Raw genomic sequence first — 23583 nt, forward strand, 5'->3', positions numbered from 1 at the left:
TAATAGGACAGAGACGGCCAAAGAACAGGCAAGCCGAGACAGACAGTGCAAAGCAGAGATGTTCTTCCCCACTCTGCCCAAGGACAACCTTGCGCCCATGTCCCCCAGTGGCGTAACAATAGCCCACGCAGCCCTCCAGCACTGTGAACTGGTGGACCTGAGATCTCCTAACTGGGTCCAGAGTGTGGGATCCCCCTCCATCTACTTTGCAGGGGAGCCCCCATATGATGTGTTACACCACTAAGCCCCCGCCTTGTAGACTCTGCATTGCCAGTGTTAGTGGCGACAAAAGAGATTTCCCTGACAAGTAGGAAAATGGCACTTTCAGTGGTTTCTGCTGTGACCGCTTCGTTTCACAAATGTGCAGCGCATACGCCTGGGATGCGCACACATGCAGTGTGCAATCTTTATCTAATCTCAGTCCTATTCTCAGGGGCAGCTGGTGTCATTTGTGGGAGCGGAGGCAAGCTGCACCAGCCAGCACTACATAAATCAATGTCTACTACGTTTTACTACCCCCTTATTTATGATAAATATCAAAATGATGTCCTAGTGCTAGTCTTTTCGAAATGAGGGGGTGGGTGGCTCCCACATTTTTATTTTGATCCTATCACAATAATTCCGACAACACTCTTGTGCTAATACTTGCCTGATATGATGTATATACAACTTCTGAATAATCCACTAGCAATCTTTCCTGGCACACTATACACTAGGAATCATAAAACATTAACTTTATGAGGAAATATTAAAGATACAATGTTTATTTCTCATCACAAACCTGACAAAGGGATGATTGAATGAAATACAAATGTGCTAGCTTTCTCAGTAGCCATTAGATTTTTTAGATGTGTACAATTAGTTCTACATATTCCTCATGTTAACTATAATCCAAACAGAAAATGGACTGAGGTCCAAATATAGTAAATGCCCCTCTATTGAAAGAAAGTCCATTGTTTCTTCTCAATTAAAGATTTTCCTCCAGGATACACATTGCATTGGACACCCCGCAAAGCAGGCAGCTCTTGTAGCTGACCTCAGCTTACATCGGTGAAGAAATAGTGCACTGTTACTCCGTCTGGGACACTGACAGGGTCTGTCCTCGCGGGTCATCAAACTTATCGTTTGTTGTAAGCTGCATGAGCATATAGATGCCGTAGGCTAAGATCCACAACAAGATCAGCGAGGAGACCAGCGCCATCCAGATGGCGGCAGAGAAGAAGCCGGTGCAGTCCGCGGCGTAGGAAAAGAGGCTGTTCTGGACGTGGAAGCCCTGGATCTGTACAGAAGAGAAGAGCATAGTGAGACACTGAACTATAGTGAGCTAATGCAGAATGGACCATCAAATGAACAATAAAATGCCGTACTAGATACTAAGGGGCATATTTACTAACATTTCATGCAACGAAGAACACCAGGCAAAGTTGCTGCACTGCGTTGCACAAAATGAAGAATGGCACATGTCTGCTGTCTCCTAGTGCTGATTCGCTGTGTGCTGCCTAGCGCCAACACAGGCACCCTTGCACCATGCAAAACCTTTGGAAATCATGGACTCTGGCATTAGAGTGCACAGTGATGTAGAATTATTCAAAATACTACATTCTTTAATGGGAGTGATGAAATGCAATGAGAGTCTCAAAAACTGCCTACTAATAGAATGATTGAAAATGGTGCATAGACAAACCCCAATATCAAAACATCCTGGTAGGTGAAATGTGGTGGATGGGTACAAGGTTTTTACTAGACTAAGTTGCGAGTTGTTTCTGAATATTGGCTTTCATAAAATTGAGTTCCCCACTTTAGTTTAACCTATGCCCAAGTGGAAATGTTCTGTTGCGAGTGTTTGCAGGAGATGAAAACGAAGGTGAAATTGTCAGGGGCGTAGCTTCAGGGGGGGTGTTTGGGGTGTTACACCTGCGCTAATAATTTTTTTTTTTTTAAAACAGTTGGGTACGGGTGCTTTCAGTTGAGTATTGTGAGATGTCAATCGAATTTTACCGAGGATTTTTACATACACACAGACAAAAACGCACACACACTATTCCCTCTTTGTTTTGAAAGTCCTCAGAATATTGGTTATTTAACTGAATATTGTGTTTTCTCTCTTAGTGTACCTAAGTGTCAGCATTCCTCTCCCTTTCCACTGCCCCTTCGGCCCCTTTCATGTACCCTGCATGTCCTATGTTGAATTTAAACATGATATGCCTGCCTGATTGTATGAGAATCTGAAGCTCCCCACCCTCCCCCCCTCCCTACCCAATCTTATTGACTAAGCTACGCCCCTGGAAATTAGTTCGAGAACTCACAAGAATGTTGTCTGCAATGGTTTACATTTATCAGCTAGACTCACGAGGGGATGGTACGTCATATTATACTTGGGTAAAAAAAAAAATGGAAAATGGAGTATGCGACATTAAAATAATGTGAACCTCCTGCCTTATATACAAAAGTGCAAATCACATTGTACTTTGTGACTTTTGTTCAGTCTTTCGTTTTTGCAAGATGTTGTAAAGCCCACAAGCAAAAATCGACGTCCATTCTTAATTGATTGCCAGTACTCATTACTGCTTTCATTCTCATCCCACTGCTCCCATATGTGAAGAGGTGTTCACATCAATGCAACAGGCACCATGGTACAATTTTCTTTCTAAGATGTGCCTCCAGCACGCTCCACTCTATTCCTATAGGGCGAACTATTAAAAGGGAGCTATCTGCACCCCTTCTCTTCATGCAGCATCACCACGCTAGTTCTGGATAGACACTGCAACAGGTGATAGTGAGAGAAGGATGCAAGATTCAGGCTAATAAAGACTTTCTGAAATTAACATGCTAACTAAAGATACTGAACACACTGAGATCAAAAACAGTGAACAAAGGAGGAAGATCTGCTGCTCCCTAAATGATTCTCTACTAAGGATGATAACTCACTCGTGTGTTCAAAAGAAACTTGATTTTGAGTGCTTTCAAGAATTTAGCCAAAGAATCCCACAATTCCTGTGTATGCAATATATGCAGTATGTTTCTGGGACAACATCATGAGCCTCAAGAATGTTAATGTACTGGATTTATAAAGCGCACTGTTACCTTTGGGTGTCCTGAGGCTAGCTTAGTCTGACCGGGCCAGAAAACAGATGTCTTAGCAGAGATCTGAGTTGCTGAAAAGCCACGTTTTCAACAGCCGTCTAAATATTTCCAAAGGTGGCTGAGCGAATCGATAAAGGGGCTCAGTCCACATCGCTACAGTTCCTAAATAGAAACTTCTTCCACCCCAGTTTATCCTCTTAAATCTTTGCACCACCAATGTTTTGGAATTTGAAGATCTAAGTGGTCTATTAGGCGTGCATCATCTGAATTTCTGAGCAAGGCATGAAGGTCCCTGATTGTGCATAGCTTTATATGCACAACACAGGGCCTTAAATTGTATCCTCTCTTTTACTGGCAACCAATGCAGCTGCTTGATGACTTTCCTCACCAAAACATGTTAAGGGGTACCTGCGAGAACTCTTGCTGCTGTGTTTTGCAATACCTGTTGTGTTTTTCAAGTGTTGTAACTGGAGATTCAGGTATAATCCATTACAGTAATCTAATCTGGCCAACGCCAAGGTTGATATGACCATCTTTTGGTAGTTTGCAGGAATAAATGCTAGAATGAGGGGTCATTGACAAAAAGCACCATCTCCGTCTTATTGGAGTTCAGCTTTATGGAATTACAGCTCATCCACAAGCTTACAGCAGTCATGAAATTGTTTACCAGTGGAGTGTGGTTACTTAGTAACAGCCACGACAATCTGAGTGTCGTCTGCGTAAGATGTTAAAGCAAATCCAAAAGATTTTGCAACTGGAGCAGGGCAGCAACTTAGATATTAAAAAGAGTTGGGCTAATAGAGGAACGCTGCGCTACTCCACAAGGGAGACAAAAAGGGATCAGACCTAAATGGATACAAGGCCACAAACTGCGTCCTCTCTTTCAAGATAGATTTAAGCAATCTGAGTGCTGTTCCCGGCACTCCAATTGCCGCTAGCCTTTCCACCAGAGTGGTATGGTGGATGGTATCGAAGGCTGCCAACAAATCTAATAAGATGAGGTCAGCCCTCCCTCTGTTATCCACTGCTTCCCTAATTTCTTCTACCGATTTACTCATGGCTTACTCTGTGCTGTAGACCGGCCTAAAGCCATGTTTTGTGTCATCTAGCTACCTATGCTCAGTGATATAATCAGTAAGGTGCATATTCATTGCACTTTCAAGAAGTTTGGTGGGAAGAGGAAGCCGCGAAATGGGACAGATTTTGTACTATTTTAATGCTTTGCACTTTAATTCCCTAGGTTGGTAAGCAGATTGTTAACATCTGAAAGGAAGATAATTTACAAATGTTCTTATGTTTTTCTTTTTCTAATTGATAGCGATGCATATGCCATTCTAGAATATATGGACTGGATAGAGAAAAATAGCCTAGAATGGGACTAATACAGATCGTGCTGTGGGTTGGCACAATAGAACTTTATCCTTTTTTGTGGATCTATGACCAATAACCTGAAACTCATATAATTCCAGAGACAAAACAAACTGGGGAATCTGGATTGTAATTTCTAATCAATGTAGTCTAGGCCAATATAGCCAAAGTAGTTAAGGCCAGCAACAATCATCCAAGGCTTGCCAAGAACATCAATTGCTCTTGGCTACAACATTATAGAACCTTGTTGATTAGAGTTAGTTTCAGCCTTCACTAATCTAATTCACTGTACAAGTGTATCCCAGCATTCATGAACACATTAACACTGCCAGTAAATGAGTGGGTGCACTAAAAGCTTTTCATGGAAAAAAGGTGCAGTTATCTCCAAAGCATTTTCACAATGCATCCAACCACCTGCATCCTACCACCTGCATCCTAAGAACACTCTGGGCCTCATTTATGAGCCCTTACGTCACTTTTACGCTGCTGGTGCGTCCCTTTTAGAGACGCACCAGTGGAGTGAAAAATGTGTCTTGTTGCATCACATTTACAAAGTGACGCATCTAAGCAGATGCGTCACTTTGTAAACCCCTGTGCTACATTATACCTGCGTCAGGTATAATGTATGCACAGGGGGTGTCCCCCCGCAAAAAGCCTCGTAATAGTGACGCAGTGAAATCTATGAGATTTCACTGCGTCACTTTTAGGACGCTGTTGCGTCAAAATCTTGCGCCTGCCTTACAGCAGGCGTAAGACTGATGCAAGCCCTTTCACATGGGGCTTTCCCCTTGTGAAAGGACGCATTGCTGGAGTTGCGTCACTTTTGTGACACATTCCAGCAATGCGTGACTTTTGCGCTTACAGATACGTCAGAAATACTGACGTATCTGTAACTCCTTGCGACATGATGCGTCATACTGTAAATATGACGCATCATTGGTGTCGCAAGGAGGGGGCAGTGAAAAGTGACGCATCGCTGTTTTCACGCAGCGATGCATCACTTTTCATAAATGAGGCCCCAAGAGTCTTAGGCAGAACACTGCAACAAATTTTGCATAATGTATGACAAGTACAATTAATTTGTTTTCTTTCTTATGATCTTGTGAGAATTGTAATATTCTGTGCTTCTTAGTTCCTTTTACTATTGATGACTTCCCCAAAAAGTTAAAACTGCTTCACTGTCCAAGCACTACCAAAGAAAGTTTGGTGGTAAGAAATCGGGCAGAAAAGATTACTCTAGTACTATACACACACTTTAAAGGCTTGTGTCAATGTTGGAGGTTGTAATCCACAGCATGCTGGTTTATGTCACTGGAAAACCTAGTTTCCTCATGCAGTTTGGGGGACGAGGTATGTTTTTCATTACATTTTGTGTAACTAGTCATAAGTGGTCAGTCTCAGGCTTTCTCTGGTTTTATTTTGTAACCATTACTTCTCTTTAGCTTTGGTTTTTGAGGGAATGTGTGAGGTTTTGTGAAACATATGTTAATATCTTATGAGCAGAAGAATCCATAACCTATCCTTAACATACTTTTTTCAGTGAGTTTCTGGGGCGTTTAATACTACGTCTGTCTTCTATACAACCAATCTTTTCTGCACATGGATAAAGCTGTGCACTGCAGGGGACATCAGCAAGGTCAGGCCTTTAGTCAAGCCCTCTACCTAATCTCCTGAGCATCCAACCTTCCTTGTGTCCACCTTTCACACTGTCCAGGTTTCAGCCATATGCAGGGGGATTGGCTGCTGTGCTTCAGCGTGACGTTCAGTCAGGCCATGCACCCAGCATGTACAGATAACCTCCCACACATCCAGCCTTTCTCATGCAGCCCATCAGTCATAAGCAGCAACGTTAGCAACACATTCAACCCATGCTGCATTCTTTCTTTGGGTAAATGGAGCAGGGATGACCACAGGACCTATCCATAGCAAAGTCCATGTACCCAAACCTGTGTGCAGCCAACGCTTGTGGCATACAGTCTTTGGCCTGGCCTACGGCCAATCAATGCAACCAACTGCCTATATATCCAATCTATGTAGCACACAGCTTGTAGACATTGTGAAGTGGGGATGGCTTCAGTGTTTGGCCTTTTGTCATGCCTTTTACCCGATGTCCCACATGCCCAACACCTATGCCTATAATCTTGCTTGGTACGTTCTAGGTGCAGGCCCTCGGCAGTCCATAGGACTGCCAAACCCACTGTGGAGGTACCGTCATGAGTGTTTTCATATGTGAAGTCACACTCAGTGCATTGCAGGTTTGTAAGTTATAGTTAGCTCAGCTAACTATAACTGCTGAATGTCTATGGTTTTGTACGAGTGAAATTTGAGCCTAACTAAAACGTCTCTGTAATGTTTGGTTTTTTTCTGTGGATTTCTAAGGTTTTTTAATTCTTTTTTCTAACTATAATGACCCTGTAACCTTTGTTTTGTTAAGGGACAAATACATATATATTTCCCTCAACTGATGCCTCAACAGCAAAAAGGAGTGCACTCTCCAAGGAAGTTTCAAATGCAAATTTTCTTTATTTAGCACATAGGGATTTGCCACATTTGCTAAATAAAGTAAAGTAGCACTTGAAACTTCCTTGGAGAGTGCGCTACTTTTTGGTGCTGAGGACTCAGATGTGGGAATTGTAACCGAAGGTGAAAAGGCACCGCCGACAGTGTGAGCGCCGCTCGCTCAACCAGAACCAACATGGTGAGGATATATATATATATATATATATATATATATATATATATATATATATATTCACTGAAAAAACCATAGGTTATAGACCATATATAGTTAGGAATTAGCATTTACAAAACCTTGAAAATTCACTGAAAAAACCATAGGTTATAGACCATATATAGTTAGGAATTAGCATTTAAAAAACCTTATTTTACTCACACAAAACCATTGAAATTCCATATATAGTTAGTTGCACTAACTATATATCGCGCACCCGCAATCCACTGCTGATGATGTCACATATTACATCATTCATGACATGGTCAGTGACATCACTGATGACATCACTGATGACATCTCAAATGACATCACTGATGACATCACTGATGACAACATCCAGTGACTGTATGTTTCTGTAAAGTTAAAATGTGTCTTACATATTGAAGAATGAGTGGAAGTATAAGTGTCTGGACAAAGGATTTAGTAGGTGCATGACTGAATGTATGAGTGAGTGATTAAATGTGTCTCACTGAGTGCATGGGTTAGTGACTAAAGTGTCTTAATTTGTGCATCATTATGTCTGTTGTTCTGTAAACTGCTGCATGTGTTGATCAGTAGCTATATGATTAACTATATGGGTTACTGATTGATTGTCCAAGTATTTGTATGGGAGACTGAGTGTGTGTGTGGCTGGCTGGGAGGTGTGTGACTCTGTGCAGATCAATGTGTACTTATATCAATGATTGTATAACAAGGTAAGTATGTGTTAGTATATGTTTGAAAATGTAAGGTGCTCTATGTTTAACTGTATAGACAAGAAAATGGAAGTGTGATTGATTCTTTACAGGACTGACTAGGTGTGTGAGTAACTCCATGGATGAGTGGCAGAGTGTGAGTGTCTGTATAGGTGTATGAGTGCATATGATAGTGTTGTAAAGATGAGTGATTGTATGTATGAATGATTGTATGGGTGAATGAGTGAATGTGTGTTTAGACGTAGGAATCAGTGAGTACATATGTAGTAACTAGTATTGGTGTGTCAATGGTTTCAAAAATTATACTCTGTATTTAACACTGGGTGAAACAGAGGTTATATTAAAATGTGAGGAGATGCATTGTATTGTCACATGAATGATATCATCAGTGATGTGGTCATTGATGTCAAATGAGATGTCATCAGTGATGTCATCAGTGATGTCATTTGAGATGTCATCAGTGATGTCATCAGTGATGTCACTGACCATGTCATGAATGATGTAATATGTGACATCATCAGCAGTGGATTGCGGGTGCGCGATATATAGTTAGTGCAACTAACTATATATGGAATTTCAATGGTTTTGTGTGAGTAAAATAAGGTTTTTTAAATGCTAATTCCTAACTATATATGGTCTATAACCTATGGTTTTTTCAGTGAATTTTCAAGGTTTTGTAAATGCTAATTCCTAACTATATATGGTCTATAACCTATGGTTTTTTCAGTGAATTTCAATGGTTTTTTAATAGCAAATATCATAAGCTGTCGAATGTACGTGGTAAGTGAAAACATTTTCGTGTTTATGCACACTGATCTGCTTTCAATGGTGCCCCCCCCCTCATTTCTATTAGGAGTACTCTCTCTTTGCACATAGTGAAGGGTAGTTAACGCAGGCCTTTGCCCCCGTTGTAATACGTCGTGCCTGCTTCTCTCTCCATTTGATTGATTGTTATCCAAGTATTTACTGTTTTAGAATTGGTTCTCTTTGGTTCATTCTCTATTTACAAACAAACACAGAGTCGCAATACTCTGTTTAGTCTTTGCAGATAACGAAAAATCGTGTAAAAAAAAAAGAAAAGGAATCGAGCAAAATCAGTAGGCCACTAATGGGATCTCTTTTTGACCTCGCTAAAATAGAAACATTAGGAACAACCCCTCATGACAAATACAAAACTAGTGAAATGAACTGAACTCCACACAATGATGGCTGCAAAACAGCTCGGCTCCGCCACCCACCCCGCCCAAAATAACGATAAAGAGCGGCTGCCATGATTGGTTGCGGAATGGCCACGACGGAGCTACGAAATGGTGCTGCTCTCATGCTAACCCCAGCTTCAGTCTGAAACATCCAGAAACACTGTAGACTACCAATTCGATCAGTTCCGGTAGCGCCCCAATGTAACCCGGTAGAGAAGAACTAGCCCTCCCCTCTTTGACTAATGGTTCTTGTTGCCTGTCCCTTCTGTTGTCATTTAACAGAACTATTTAGCCTGCTGAAAGGGGTTGTGTTCCGACCGCTGGTTGGTGGAGACATTTTGACTATATTCTGGACCTGCGTTGTCGCGTAATGCGTCATATGACGCGCCGCGTTAGCGCATCCGGAAGTCATCTGGGGCGCGCAGCGCGTAACGTAAGCATAACAAGTCATGTGACTTGTTAATAAAACTTTTCATTGGTTCATTTTACTTTTCTTATTCTAATGATGAAAGGCTTGGTCATATGACCTAAAAATTACGCTTTTTATTACTTCCGAACATTATTTTTTCTTAAATATATGTTATAATGTTCCAGGCTAATGTACTTTCCCGGAAAATTTACAACTGTCCTGCAAGTAAAATATATTCTTTTTTCGAGAAAAAGAGCGTTTCTTCGTCCCATGACGGAGCCGTTGAGCAAAAGAGGGTCGACCTGCTGTCTTAGTCGCCGATACGCCTGAATATGAGATTCTTATCGATCACTTTATGTTGCAGGAATAGAAAACACAACAGCCCTTGACCATTTATCTTTACTGCGTTCCTTCGTATTATACCTTTTACCCTTCATGTAATTGGTCTGCTTTATTTCACTTGCCTTTTAATGATTCTAAAACAGTGACTATTATTAAAAACTTTACCAATGTATATACTACTACCATGTTTTCTTTTAAAAACCTTTATTGTGAAAATTTCATTATACAAATACGAGCCTATAACCACGTGGGCCGGCCACGGAGCAAACTGTAATCGTATATGATGAGTAGACATTTACACTGTAGAGGAACGTAACGGGCGGGCCATTAGGTTGCAAGAACTAAGGTGTCTAACAGTTACGGAATCGGTGGACGTACATTTTATAATTAAAATACGACAGGGCCAGTTACAATAAAATTATCTAGATATACATTTGCGGGCAAGTACCATGGGTGACGTTAATTCGAACTTTCAATAGTACAGTAATCAATAACACATCAGAACTTAATATCAATAGGGATGTCGAAATATTCAATCAATTCTCGTCCCCGCCCGCCATGTGCTTCAAAACTGCATACGTATCTCGTGATTTCAAGGTTCTGCAACCAGTACACAACAAGGAGTTACGAGTCCCATTTATTCCGGCGCCATTTTGGGCGAGGACGGGCAGGTCCAGGATATAGTCAAAATGTCTCTACCAACCATCGACTATGATGATGTTCATATGCTGTATTTATTAGAGTAACACTCATCTGTCCACATGAAATTAATTTGCCACAATTTAAACATGTCATTTTAATCTTTCCAAAGTTCTTCTAAATATTTAGGACCGTTTCCCTTGCCTCTGATGCTGTCAGTGCCACTTCTTTGATGAATGTACTAGCAGGTCAGGGGTTCTCCTCCAAATCTCTCTTTTATGCAGCACTATAATTAATTGGTGCCACCTCTCCATATGACGATGCATGGTATAGTTACCATAACTATATTTTTTTTCGGTTCCTCTGGAGAGTTCATCGTGGCAGATGAAGCGTGTAACGTACCGGGCATTTACCTTTTTTTGCATGTACAGGAAAGGAAAAAAAAATCGAGCGTCCGAGTTCTAAGGTGTCCCAGGGCCATTTTAGTGGACCAGGCCCAAATCCAAAGAACAGGCCGCCATTTTGAGAGTCCTGTTGCAGCCGCCTGTCGCTGTAGCATCAAGAGCGGCCGAAACTCAGCTGAATGGCAACTGAAACGGTAAAGGGGTGCCCCACTACAGCAGACGAGCCTCCACCTAGGAAGGCCCGTTCACGCCGCCCCCCCCCCCCTTCGGGCACCCCACGCCGTTATTCGGAGCAGTATTGTAGGATGGCCACACCAGCGCGGCAACTTGCTACACATCACCTCGGTGGTAACCGAATCTCAGCGCCTTGTGGTGTCTTCTATTCAGAAAACATTGTTGCGCTGCTTTTGGCCCCATTCGCACATCGGTCCGCTACTGACGCCATCTCACAGGCTAATGGGGCGCCCCACGCCGAGTTTCAGCATTGTAGGATGACCACACCAGTACAGCAACTTGCTAGACATCACCTCGGTGCCATCCGGATCTCGGCGCCCCACTGCAGATGAAGTGCCCCTCAACTATGAAACCACCACGGTGACATCCGGATCTTGGCGCGTTAAGCTGCCTTCGGCCTATTCGCACATCGGTCCGCTACTGACGCCATCTCACAGGCTAATGGGGCGCCCCACGCCGAGTTTCAGCATTGTAGGATGACCACACCAGTACAGCAACTTGCTAGACATCACCTCGGTGCCATCCGGATCTCGGCGCCCCACTGCAGATGAAGTGCCTCTCAACTATGAAACCACCACGGTGACATCCGGATCTTGGCGCGTTGTGCTGCCTTCGGCCTATTCGCACATCGGTCCGCTACTGACGCCATCTCACAGACTAATGGGGCGCCCCACGCCGAGTTTCAGCATTGTAGGATGACCACACCAGTACAGCAACTTGCTAGACATCACCTCGGTGCCATCCGGATCTCGGCGCCCCACTGCAGATGAAGTGCCTCTCAACTATGAAACCACCACGGTGACATCCGGATCTTGGCGCCTTGTGCTGGTTCCGGCCTATTCACACATCGGTCCGCTACTGACGCCATCTCACAGGCTAATGGGGCGCCCCACGCCGAGTTTCAGCATTGTAGGATGACCACACCAGTACAGCAACTTGCTAGACATCACCTCGGTGCCATCCGGATCTTGGCATCTCAACGCCTAGTGGTATCTTCCATACAGAAAATATTGTTGCGCTGCCTTTGGCCCCATTCGCACATCGGTCCGCAACTGACACCATCTCACAGGCCAACAGGGCGCCCCACGCCGACTTTTACCATTGTAGGATGGCCACACCAGTACAGCAACTTCCTAGACATCACCTCGGTGCCATCCGGATCTTGGCATCTCAGCGCCTTGTGGTGTCAGTCAGAAAATATTGTTGCGCTGCCTTTGGCCCCATTCGCACATCAGTCCGCTACTGACACCATCTCACAGGCCAACAGGGCACCCCACGCCGACTTTTACCATTGTAGGATGGCCACACCAGTGCCACAACTTGCTACACACCACCTCGGTGCCATCCGGATCTTGGCATCTCAGCGCCTTGTGGTGTCTTCTATTCCGAAAATATTGTTGCGCTGCCTTTGGCCCCATTCGCACATCGGTCCGCTACTGACGCCATCTCACAGGCCAACGGGGCGCCCCACGCCGACTTTCAACATTGTAGGATGGCCACACCAGTGCGGCAACTTACTAGACACCACCTCGGTGCCATCCGGATCTTGGCGCGTTGTGCTGCCTTTGGCCTATTCGCACATCGGTCCGATACTGATGCAAACTCACAGGCCAACGGGGCGCCCCACGCCGACTTTCAGCATTGTAGGATGGCCACACCAGTGCTGCAACTTGCTGGACACCACCTCGGTGCCATCCGGATCTTGGCGCGTTGTGTTGCCTTCGGCCTATTCGCACATCGGTCCGCTACTGACGCCGCCTCACGTGCCAATGTATTTTCTCCGCATTTTATACCCTATGCCGCATAACAGGTCATGTGACTTGTTTATAAAACTTTTCATTGGTTCATTTTACTTTTGGTTTCCTAATGATGGAAGGCTTGATCATATGACCTAAAAACAACACTTTTCATTGGATGAAAACTTTATTTTTTTCCCAAACAATGAAAGCCCCACCTTCTTTCTGGATGTTTCAGACTGAAGCTGGCGTCAGCATGAGAGCACCACCATCTCGTAGCTCCGTCGTGGTCATTCCGCGAGCAATCATGGCAGCCGCTCCCCACCAGAAGCCTACAGGAGTCGGGGCCCCCAAAACTTTTGATGAATCCTCAAGGCGGAGGGGACGCTTTCGAGAATGGGGTCCAAGACCTAGCAGACAAGCGTCCGATTTCCAAGGTGTCCCAGGGCCATTTCAGTGGACCAGGCCCAAAAAGGAAACAGCCTGCCGCCATTTTGAGAGTCCTGTGACAGCCGCCTATCGCTGCACCGCAAGAGTGGGCGCAACTCAGCTGAATTGCGGCTTTTGACACAGTGGACCAAAAACGGACGGAATGGCAACTGAAACGGTAAAGGGGCGCCCCACTACAACAGATGAGACTCCACCTGGAGAGGCCCGTTCACGCCGCCTCCCCCGGGGCGCCCCACGCCGTTATTCGGAGCAGCATTGTAGGATACCAAAACCAGTGCGGCAACTTACTGGACATCACCTTGGTGCCATCGTTCTGCTGCCTTGGAACTATTCGCACAACAGTTTGCTACTGATGACCCACCCCCCGCGACGCCCCACGCCAGAAATCTGGACGTTGTGCTGCGTTGGGACTATTCGCACAGCCGACCGCTACTTCGTTGTTTTTCCCTAAAAATGTTTATATGTTATTACTGTTTTTGTTTTCTTGTATATATTTATAAGTTATTAAAGTTTTATAATCTTACTACTTTGTCGGAGTGCTATATATTTTTAATGTGACACATAATTGTAAAAACTTTGATGTACAAAGAGTCATCCCTGGAATCTTCCGCTTCAGGCTCGGTCCCCTTCCCAATCACAATACAGGATGGTTTTCAGATAATAGGAACGCGTCTGCTGTGACGGATCTCATCGAGTGTGGGCCTTGATCTACTATAACTCCTTTGAAGAGGGGTGATTCTTTACAGCTGGGGCCATAAACTACATCTGCAGGGCTAGCTGATACCCTAGGACCGGCCTGGACAATCGGACACAGAGGAAAAGGAGTGTCAGAGGGTGCGGTAGTGAATAGGGCGAAAGGGAGGTGTCGGGCGGGCACAGGGTGTGATTCTCAGGGAAGAGCAGCGCAGATGGGGGGAGGTTTATTACCCTTGCATAAGACAGAGAGCAGGGGTGACCACTGCCTGGGGGAGATGCTTGCGAGGGTGGGGAGCCATGCTAAGGATCGACAGCGTGCACAGAGTGGGTCTGGTCAAGGCATCTAAAATGACTGCCGTGCACGACAAAAGTGTGGCATTTGAAAAAAGACAAGATGGCGCAGACAATGTTTTTCAACACTTCCTGATTTCCTTCGAATCGAACGTTAACAGACGTTGGGGCATATTACCAAAGTTAAGCGATATTTATCCCTAACGATGCTTAGCAACGATTTTTTTACCGCTAAGCATAGTCATAAATTATCGCAGATAAACCTTGCTATTATCAAGGTTTATCGCAAATACGATAAAAAACGACCGCAATGCATTAATATCGCTGAAAACTCAGCGATATTCATGCATTACCGAGCTAATGCTCTTAGCCATGTTATCCACCTCCCATTGGATAACATGGCTAAGAACTGCTCAGGGCAGGTGCTAGCTTTTGGAGATATTCGCGCTTATCGCGAATATTTCCAAAAGTTGATAATAGGAGATAGCGATGTTAGCGACTGTTTCCAGTCGCTAACATCTTGGCATGCCCACTTTGCATGTCATTAGTGATAAATATCACTCACATGCAAAGTGGGGCCCAAGATGGTCGCTATCTCCTACTAGCCGTCGCTAACTGGTGTTAGCAACAGCTAGGTAATACAGATATAATTTTATCTCCGCGAAGCGGAGCGCTGTTACAGATATATATCTTGTTTTTGAACGTTAATTTCTCAAAATCCACTGAAGCACATATATTGAGACCTAGCAAAGGCACATCGAGCTACCAGTCCCTACAATTTTGCCAAGTTTCGTGCAAATCCATTCAACCGTTCGATTATTATTGTTATTATTTTTTTTTGCCCCGCGGGACCCTTTTAAAACCTCCACATCAAACCTAGGGGGTCAGCGAGGATCTACTATGCCCCCTTATGGTCATTTGCCCCTTCGCTTTGGCCTCCTCTTGTCTCTCGATCCTACCGAGAGACAAGATGGCGGCCGCTACGGACTGTTTGGAATGTTCACAGACGCCGGAGAACCAATCAGCTTCGCTTCACAAAGCTCCGTTGCGCGAAAAGTACGCGAACTGGAGCGCTGCCCGGTCCGCTGTTACAGATATATATCTTTTTTTAAACGTTAATTTCTCAAAATCCACTGGAGCACATATATTGAGACCTACAAAAGGCACATCGGGCTACCAGTCCCTACAATTTTGCCAAGTTTCGTGCAAATCCATTCAGCCGTTCGGGCTAAAAGTGAGGCCAACCGCCCTATGGAAAACTCAATGTTAAAAACACGTTTTGGGACCCCCCTTTTTTCTCGACCCCCCCTGGACCCCCCCCAATTTTCAGGGGCTGCTCAGAAACAAAATGTGCCATTTTCCTGAAAATTTCAGCCAATTCCGTCCACAAACGCCAAAGTTATTAGACATAGAATTTTCAAAATTCCCATAGAGAAAAAATCCTAACTATATATACCTACTGGCGACCGCCAGTAGGTTATATATATATATATATATATATATATATATATATATATATATATATATATATATATATATATATATGTTAGACAAGGCGTCCCGAGATGAGAGGAGCAACAACGGCTGGTGCTGGCGGCGAGGTACAGGACACCCTCGCTCAATAATGTTTACAACAAGATTCTTCAAAGAAGACGCCGCACTCTACCTCGATTTGTAATGACTTGTAAGTTTATTTTCTGTAGGTTCCCCACCTACGCGTTTCGGACAAGAGGATTGTCCTTGATCACGGTTAACAAACACGTGTCCTTCATCTATGTTTACCTTAAATACATGCAAACTCCACTTAGCTGTTATGATGCATTGTGGGTTCTGTAGTTTTAAGGTACTTAATAGTTACTTGTATAACTGACATTGCGCTGTTGCAAGCTGGATCGCGGCATTTACGACCAACTGGGAGTTTGTAAAAAAAATTTGTAAAATTTTTAAGTAAAGTTTTATTTCCTTTTGTGTTACATTGCGCTTGGGCATGTGACATCGTGTCACAGCGTTTCAATGTTAAACATTTAACAAGGATGCATGAATGCAAAGCACAAGTAAGTTAGGGATCTAGTTGCGGACTGAGTGTCCCAAACACGTTAAGATTGCTGGCTGAGTGCCCTAGACCCTGTTGTGAATGACCACATTCTTACAAACTCCCAGTTGGTCGTAAATGCCGCGATCCAGCTTGCAACAGCGCAATGTCAGTTATACAAGTAACTATTAAGTACCTTAAAACTACAGAACCCACAATGCATCATAACAGCTAAGTGGAGTTTGCATGTATTTAAGGTAAACATAGATGAAGGACACGTGTTTGTTAACCGTGATCAAGGACAATCCTCTTGTCCGAAACGCGTAGGTGGGGAACCTACAGAAAATAAACTTACAAGTCATTACAAATCGAGGTAGAGTGCGGCGTCTTCTTTGAAGAATCTTGTTGTAAACAATATATATATATATATATATATATATATATATATATATGTATATATATATATATATATATATCTCCACAGCTATCCTTCTCGGTTGAAAAGAATCGGAGCACACCGCAGGGCTTCACAGGAATTCTTTAGTATTGGCATGACGCGTTCCGGCAGTTGCCTCATCAGATGCCTTCGTTGTTGCAAACTGAAGGTCTTCTGTTTCTTTCTCTTTATATATTATGCCCCTCCTTCTGAAGTAGCGCGGGGCTCACCTGCACCACATCTTGTTTTAAGGATCACTCGGCCAGTTCATGGGTGCGTACTACAGATCCCATCATGCAGTTAGTACTCCGCACGGACGAGTGCTCCCACATAGCCGAGTATTTTCTTAACTCACAGTGAGTGGCTGAGTTTGGAGAGTGGACGTCTTGAGTTGTAACTCTGTGTTGGGTGATAGTTGATTCCTGCCCATGCACTTCCAACCCCGCACTACCTCAGTTGGTGAGGCTTGGAAACGTTGTTGAAGTAACTCCGTTTTCTCCGTGTGTGTCACGACCTGTCAATTGGCAGCAAGATCTCTGCCTCTATCGGGTGCGGGGCGGTCCAGGTTTAAGCCACTGAACCCTTAACACTCCTGGAAGACACTTCTGGAAGGGTCCCTCGTGCGTGTCACTGGCCACACGCTAATATCTCCGCAGCTATCCTTCTCGGTTGAAAAGAATCGGGGAACACCGCAGGGCTTCACAGGAATTCTTTAGTATTGGCATGACGCGTGTCGGCGGTTGCCTCATCAGAGATGCCTCCGTTGTTGCAAACTCAAGGTATTCTGTTTCTTTCTCTTTATATATTATGCCCCTCCTTCTGAAGTAGCGCGGGGCTCACCTGCACCACATTTCGTTTTAAAGATCATTCGGCCAGTTCATGTGTGCGTACTACAGATCCCATCATGCAGTTAGTACTCCGCACGGACGAGTGCTCCCACACAGACGAGTATTTTCTTAACTCACAGTGAGTGGCTGAGTTTGGAGAGTGGACGTCTTGAATTGTAACTCTGTGTTGGGTGATAGTTGATTCCTGCCCATGCACATCCAACCCCGCACTACCTCAGTTGGTGAGGCTTGGAAACGTTGTTGAAGTAACTCAGTTTTCTCCGTGTGTGACATGACCTGTCAATTGGCAGCAAGACCTCTGCCTCCATCGGGTGCAGGGTGGTCCGGGTTTAAGCCACTGAACCCTTAACACTCCTGGAAGACACTTCGGGAAGGTTCCCTCGTGCGTGTCACTGGCCACATGCTAATATCTCCGCAGCTATCCTTCTCAGTTGAAAAGAATCAGGGAACACCGCAGGGCTTCACGGGAATTCTTTAGTATTGGCATGACGCGTTTTGGCGGTTGCCTCATCAGATGCCTCCGTTGTTGCAAACTCAAGGTCTTCTGTTTCTTTCTCTTTATATATTATCCCCCTCCTTCTGAAGTAGCGCGGGGCTCACCTGCACCACATCTCGTTTTAAGGATCAATCGGCCAGTTCATGTGTGCTTACTACAGATCCCATCATGCAGTTAGTACTCCGCACAGACGAGTGCTCCCACACAGCCGAGTATTTTCTTAACTCACAGTGAGTGGCTGAGTTTGGAGAGTGGACGTCTTGAGTTGTAACTCTGTGTTGGGTGATAGTTGATTCCTGCCCATGCACTTCCAACCCCGCACTACCTCAGTTGGTGAGGCTTGGAAACGTTGTTGAAGTAACTCTGTTTCCTCAGTGTGTGTCACGACCTGTGAATTGGCAGCAAGACCTCTGCCTCCATCGGGTGCGGGGCGGTCTGGGTTTAAGCCACTGAACCCTTAACACTCCTGGAAGACACTTCTGGAAGGGTCCCTCGTGCGTGTCACTGGCCACATGCTAATATCTCCGCAGCTATCCTTCTCGGTTGAAAAGAATCGGGGAACACCGCAGGGCTTCACAGGAATTCTTTAGTATTGGCATGACGCGTTTCGGCGGTTGCCTCATCAGATGCCTCCGTTGTTGCAAACTCAAGGTCTTCTGTTTCTTTCTCTTTATATATTATGCCCCTCCTTCTGAAGTAGCCCGGGGCTCACCTGCACCACATCTCGTTTTAAGGATCACTCGGCCAGTTCATGTGTGCGTACTACAGATCCCATCATGCAGTTAGTACTCCGCACGGACGAGTGCTCCCACACAGCCGAGTATTTTCTTAACTCACAGTGAGTGGCTGAGTTTGGAGAGTAGACGTCTTGAGTTGTAACTCTGTGTTGGGTGATAGTTGATTCCTGCCCATGCACTGCCAACCCCGCGCTATATATATAAATCAAGAGGGAGAAGGATAGGTATAATTACGCAGGAGGACTACTTGTATTTAAAGGTAGAGAATCCTGTGATACCCATATTATATCTTATTCCAAAAATACATAAAGTTCAAACAAACCCACCGGGAAGACCAATCATATCGGCTATAGGTAGTCTATTTGAGGCGATTTCTCGTTCTATAGACTATTTTCTGCAGGAACTGGTAAGAGGTCTACCATCATATATCCAGGACACCAGGGATTTTCTCAGGAGAATATACAATGCTCCCTGTGAAAATGAATTTCTGCTGATTACGTTAGACGTAGCCTCACTTTACATGACTATTTCACATGCAGATAGACTAAAAGCCATGAGACACTTCCTGGATACAAGACCAATCAATTTGTATCAGCACTCATGGATGCTGATAGAAATGGCCAGGTTGTGCCTAGAGAATAACTTCTTCTTATTTGGCAGCAACACATTCCAACAGGTGAGGGGCACAGCAATGGGCACCTGCTATGATAATCTGCATATGGGCTGGTGGGAGGAGCAGGTGCTCAAAGTTAAACATGCAAGAGAATGGAGGAAGAATGTCGTCATCTGGTCGAGGTTTGTAGATTACCTTTTTATTCTTTTAAGGGGATCAGAGGAGTCAGCGAGGATGTTTATGTCTGATCTGAATGACAATTCTTTAAATCTACAATTCTCTGGGACAATCAGTGATTCCCAAGTCTTGGATCTTGAGGTGTTCGTAAAGAACAACATGATAAACACAAGAACACATAGAAAGTCCACAGCAGGGAACTCTATATTGCACTCACACAACTTTCATCCACAGAAATTGAAACAAAGTATTCCATATGCTGAACACCTGCGAATGAAAATAAACTGTAGTGAGGTTTCCTCCTTGAAGAAGGCCCAGACCAGTCTAACAGAGATATTCATTGAAAGAGGGTACAGCATTCGGGTTCTTGATGAAGCCCAAAATAAGGTAGATAAAATCACAAAAGATTCATTAGTATTCCCCATCAAAACAGGGAGATCTGGAAAAAACAGAGGCAGGGATGACTTACGAATGATCGCGGGGTACATTGTCTATCGTGCCAAGGTGAGAGATTGCATGAATAGACAATGGCACCTTGTGAAGAGAGACCCCATAATGGGCAGTGAGATTCCACGCAAGCCTCTCTTAACATTTCGAAGGGTCAGTTCCATGCAACAGGAATTAGTGATTAGCAGCCCGAGATAGTGAACATGGAGGATTGGCTGAAGGCAAGTCCAGCCTTTGTTAAAAATGTCAGAAGTGCAAAGCCGGTAAGCGTGGTCTTAACAAAAAAGAGATAAACTCCCCTTATTGCAAAGTCCATAGAAGATCCGCCACTTCTATAATTGTAGGAGTGAATTTGTAGTATGGATCACTGACTAAATATCGACAACAAAAATATAGAATGGACAGAATATCTACACCAAAATATTGAAGGTCAGAATATCGACTCCCTATCTACAAACAGGTAAGTACAAAATTATCGAAGACAAAATATTGTTGTTCAAAATATAGTTTGTAAAAAATATCGAATTTAAAAAATATGTTAAAAGTAATATGAACTTAATTAAATATAATTAGATAAAACATACTTAAAGTTAATTAAAGAATGTTAAAATTAATAAATAATATATGTCATCTCTAAAAAGAAATTGACATCAGCGTTGGATAGCGGGACGGAAAATTTTACTATTCCCACTCCAGTGAGTGCAACAGTAGGGAAAGCGTTGGATAGCGGGAGGGTTAAAATTACTATTCCCACTCCAGTGAGTGCAACAGTAGGGAAAGCGTTGGATAGCATAGGGGTAAAAATTACTATTCCCACTCCAGAGAGTGCAACAGTAGGGAAAGCGTTGGATAGCAGGAGGGAAAACATTACTATTCCCACTCCAGTGAGTGCAACAGTAGGGAAAGCGCTGGATAGCGTAGGGGTAAAAATTACAATTCCCACTCCAGAGAGTGCAACAGTAAGGAAAGCGTTGGATAGCTTAGGGGTAAAAATTACTATTCCCACTCCAGAGAGTGCAACAGTAGGGAAAGCGTTGGATAGCGGGAGGGTAAAAATTACTATTCCCACTCCAGAGAGTGCAGCAGTAGGGAAAGCGTTGGATAGCATAGGGGTTAAAATTACTATTCCAACCCCAGAGGGTGCAACAGTAGGGAAAGTGTTGGATAGCGTAGGGGTGAAAATTACTATTCCAACTCCAGAGGGTGCAACAGTAGGAAAAGTGTTGGATAGCGTAAGGGGTTAAAATTACTATTCCAACTCCAGTGAGTGCAACAGTAGGGAAAGTAATGATTTAATATTTTAATAAAAATAAATTCATTATCAATACCAATACAAAATTAATTAAAAGTAATTAACAATTACAATTTTTTAATAATTATTTAATTATAAATACAAATAAATATTGTTTATTAAAGTTTAAAATTACCAACTAATTAAATGGCAATACCTAAAATTAATAAATAATAAAACAAAATACTAATTAATAATTAATTAACAGTAAATTAACAGTTTTTTCAGTGAATATGTATATGTAGAGAGAGAGAGAGAGAAAGAGATGGAGAGTGAGAAAGAGAAAGAGAAAGAGAAAGCGAAAGAAAAAGCGAGAGTTCACACATTGCACCTTAAAATTTACAGAAATTCCTTACTGTTGCACAACAGATTTCAGATGGCTAGGCACAGCACCTTACATCAATTTAAGGTTCCCCTGCCTTTTTTGCTCCTTAAAATTATGTGACATTTCATTGTCAGCAAAATGATACTAAAAAGTGATCTTATTATAATATTATGCTAACTCAAAAATTCATGTTTTTCTTGTCCAAATATGCAGTGCCTAATTGTACTGTATTAGAAATTTACACGATTAAAATGAACCCAGCATAGTAAGAAATTATGTAATATAATATAATTAACTTTACAACTCTATTTGTCAACCAGTAATATTGTTTTGCGCTAAACTCATTAAATGAAATTGGATTTTTTTTATTAACAGAACTAATCACTGAGTCTCTATTTTGCATATGGATTCTAATTGCAGCTGCTACGGCTCTATTTTGTTGCCTACATTTAGAAGTCATCGGCATACCAGTGGCTGGATAGACTGTGAGAAGAAAGGAGAGAGGATAGGGTAGCTCGGTAAATCGAAAATGGAGTAGGACCTGCAAAGGAGCACTGAGAGAACCTTGCACAGAAGGGAGATGAAAGAAAATCAAATGATTGATGTGTGAGAGAGGATGAAACAGAAGAGAGCTTGGCACGTCCCTTCCTAATAGTGACTTGCAAACCCTGTTTTGCGAGTTGGTAAAAGGTTACTGACTCACAAAATAGGTTTGGTACACTTAAAATGCCTTTTACCGGTCTCAAATGGCCCAATGTAGCATTTGCGTCAGGTAAAATGCTTCATACATCTGGCCCCAGGGGCCAGATGTATCAATATTGGGAATAGCAGTTACTTAATTGTGATTCTCTGTGAATCGCAATTAGAAAATCGCTATTCCTAATGTAGAGTTTAAATTAGCGATTCCTAGTGGGTCGCAAATCGGCCTACCTCATGACTATTAATGAGGTACGGTGCAATTTGCGACCCATTAGTAATCGCTAAAGCAGAAGGATGGTGGCCTGCTGGGGTCAGCAGACCACCATGTCTGCGACTGCTTTTAAATAAGGGAATCAAAATGCAGCCCGTTTTCCTTAAAGGAAAACGGCATGTGTTTTAAAAAGAAAAATTAAGAGTTTTCACTTCATTTTCAGGTTTCGACTGCACAGCTTGTGAAATCTCTCGTATTTAATATATCTTAAAAGGGGGATCTTATCAATACCCACGCTGAATTACTGTGTTCATTTGCTTTTGTGTGGAATTTTTAATTTTTAACCCCTTAAGTGCTGCCGTCGGCCATTGGACGTCGCGAGCACTACCTTTGTAGTGCTGCGCACGTCCAACGGCCGAAGCTGCCCCGCCCGTTTTGCGGAAGTGCCGCACTGCCACGAAATCGCAGCCACGGCAAACGGGTTAACTTCCACTCTCTGCACACATTTATGATACTTCTACTAAAGCTGTTCACACTGTAGAAAGCCCTATTCACTGTCAAGATAACATCTCTTCCCACAGAAATGGCAGACCGCTTCTAATAGTATGCTGGAATGCTTGCTTTTTATTACGTAGTTGGGTAAAGCAGGAGGTTTAGCCGTAGAACATTTGTGTCATTTCTTATTCATGCCATGGTACCTTTATTTGCACTTTGAAGGCATTATCTGATTGATTTTTTCAACTTAATCCATTTGATCATTATGATCAAATTCTAAATGCTGTAATAAACATTGCATGTTAAAAATAAAGTTAATATACAAGAGCTATGCTATATTTTACTACTAAACAGGCAGTCACAAGTGCAGTTACCTGGCAAACAACAGGGTCATGATTTGAATGGCGCAGCAGGTGCAGTGGCACTGGGCCCAAAAGTTGTCAGAACTCCTCTAAACACCTAATGTTGCTATATTCTATTACTATAGAGGCAGAC

The 23583-nt window shown here is 43.3% G+C and overlaps 1 protein-coding gene across 1 annotated transcript in view; it reads right to left on the reverse strand.

Annotated features, from left to right (window-relative positions):
* Positions 1–743: 743 nt before the first annotated feature.
* LOC144772679 (V-type proton ATPase subunit S1-like) overlaps positions 744–23583 on the reverse strand; it is a 347985-nt gene continuing 325145 nt past the window's right edge. Inside the window, exon 10 of the mRNA XM_078657142.1 lies at positions 744–1279. Within this exon, the coding sequence (XP_078513268.1) occupies positions 1070–1279 (210 nt within the window). The 3' untranslated portion in view covers positions 744–1069. The remainder of the gene's footprint in view (positions 1280–23583) is intronic.

This window comes from Lissotriton helveticus, chromosome 1_1, assembly GCF_964261635.1.
Source record: "Lissotriton helveticus chromosome 1_1, aLisHel1.1, whole genome shotgun sequence".
Taxonomy (NCBI): domain Eukaryota; kingdom Metazoa; phylum Chordata; class Amphibia; order Caudata; family Salamandridae; genus Lissotriton; species Lissotriton helveticus.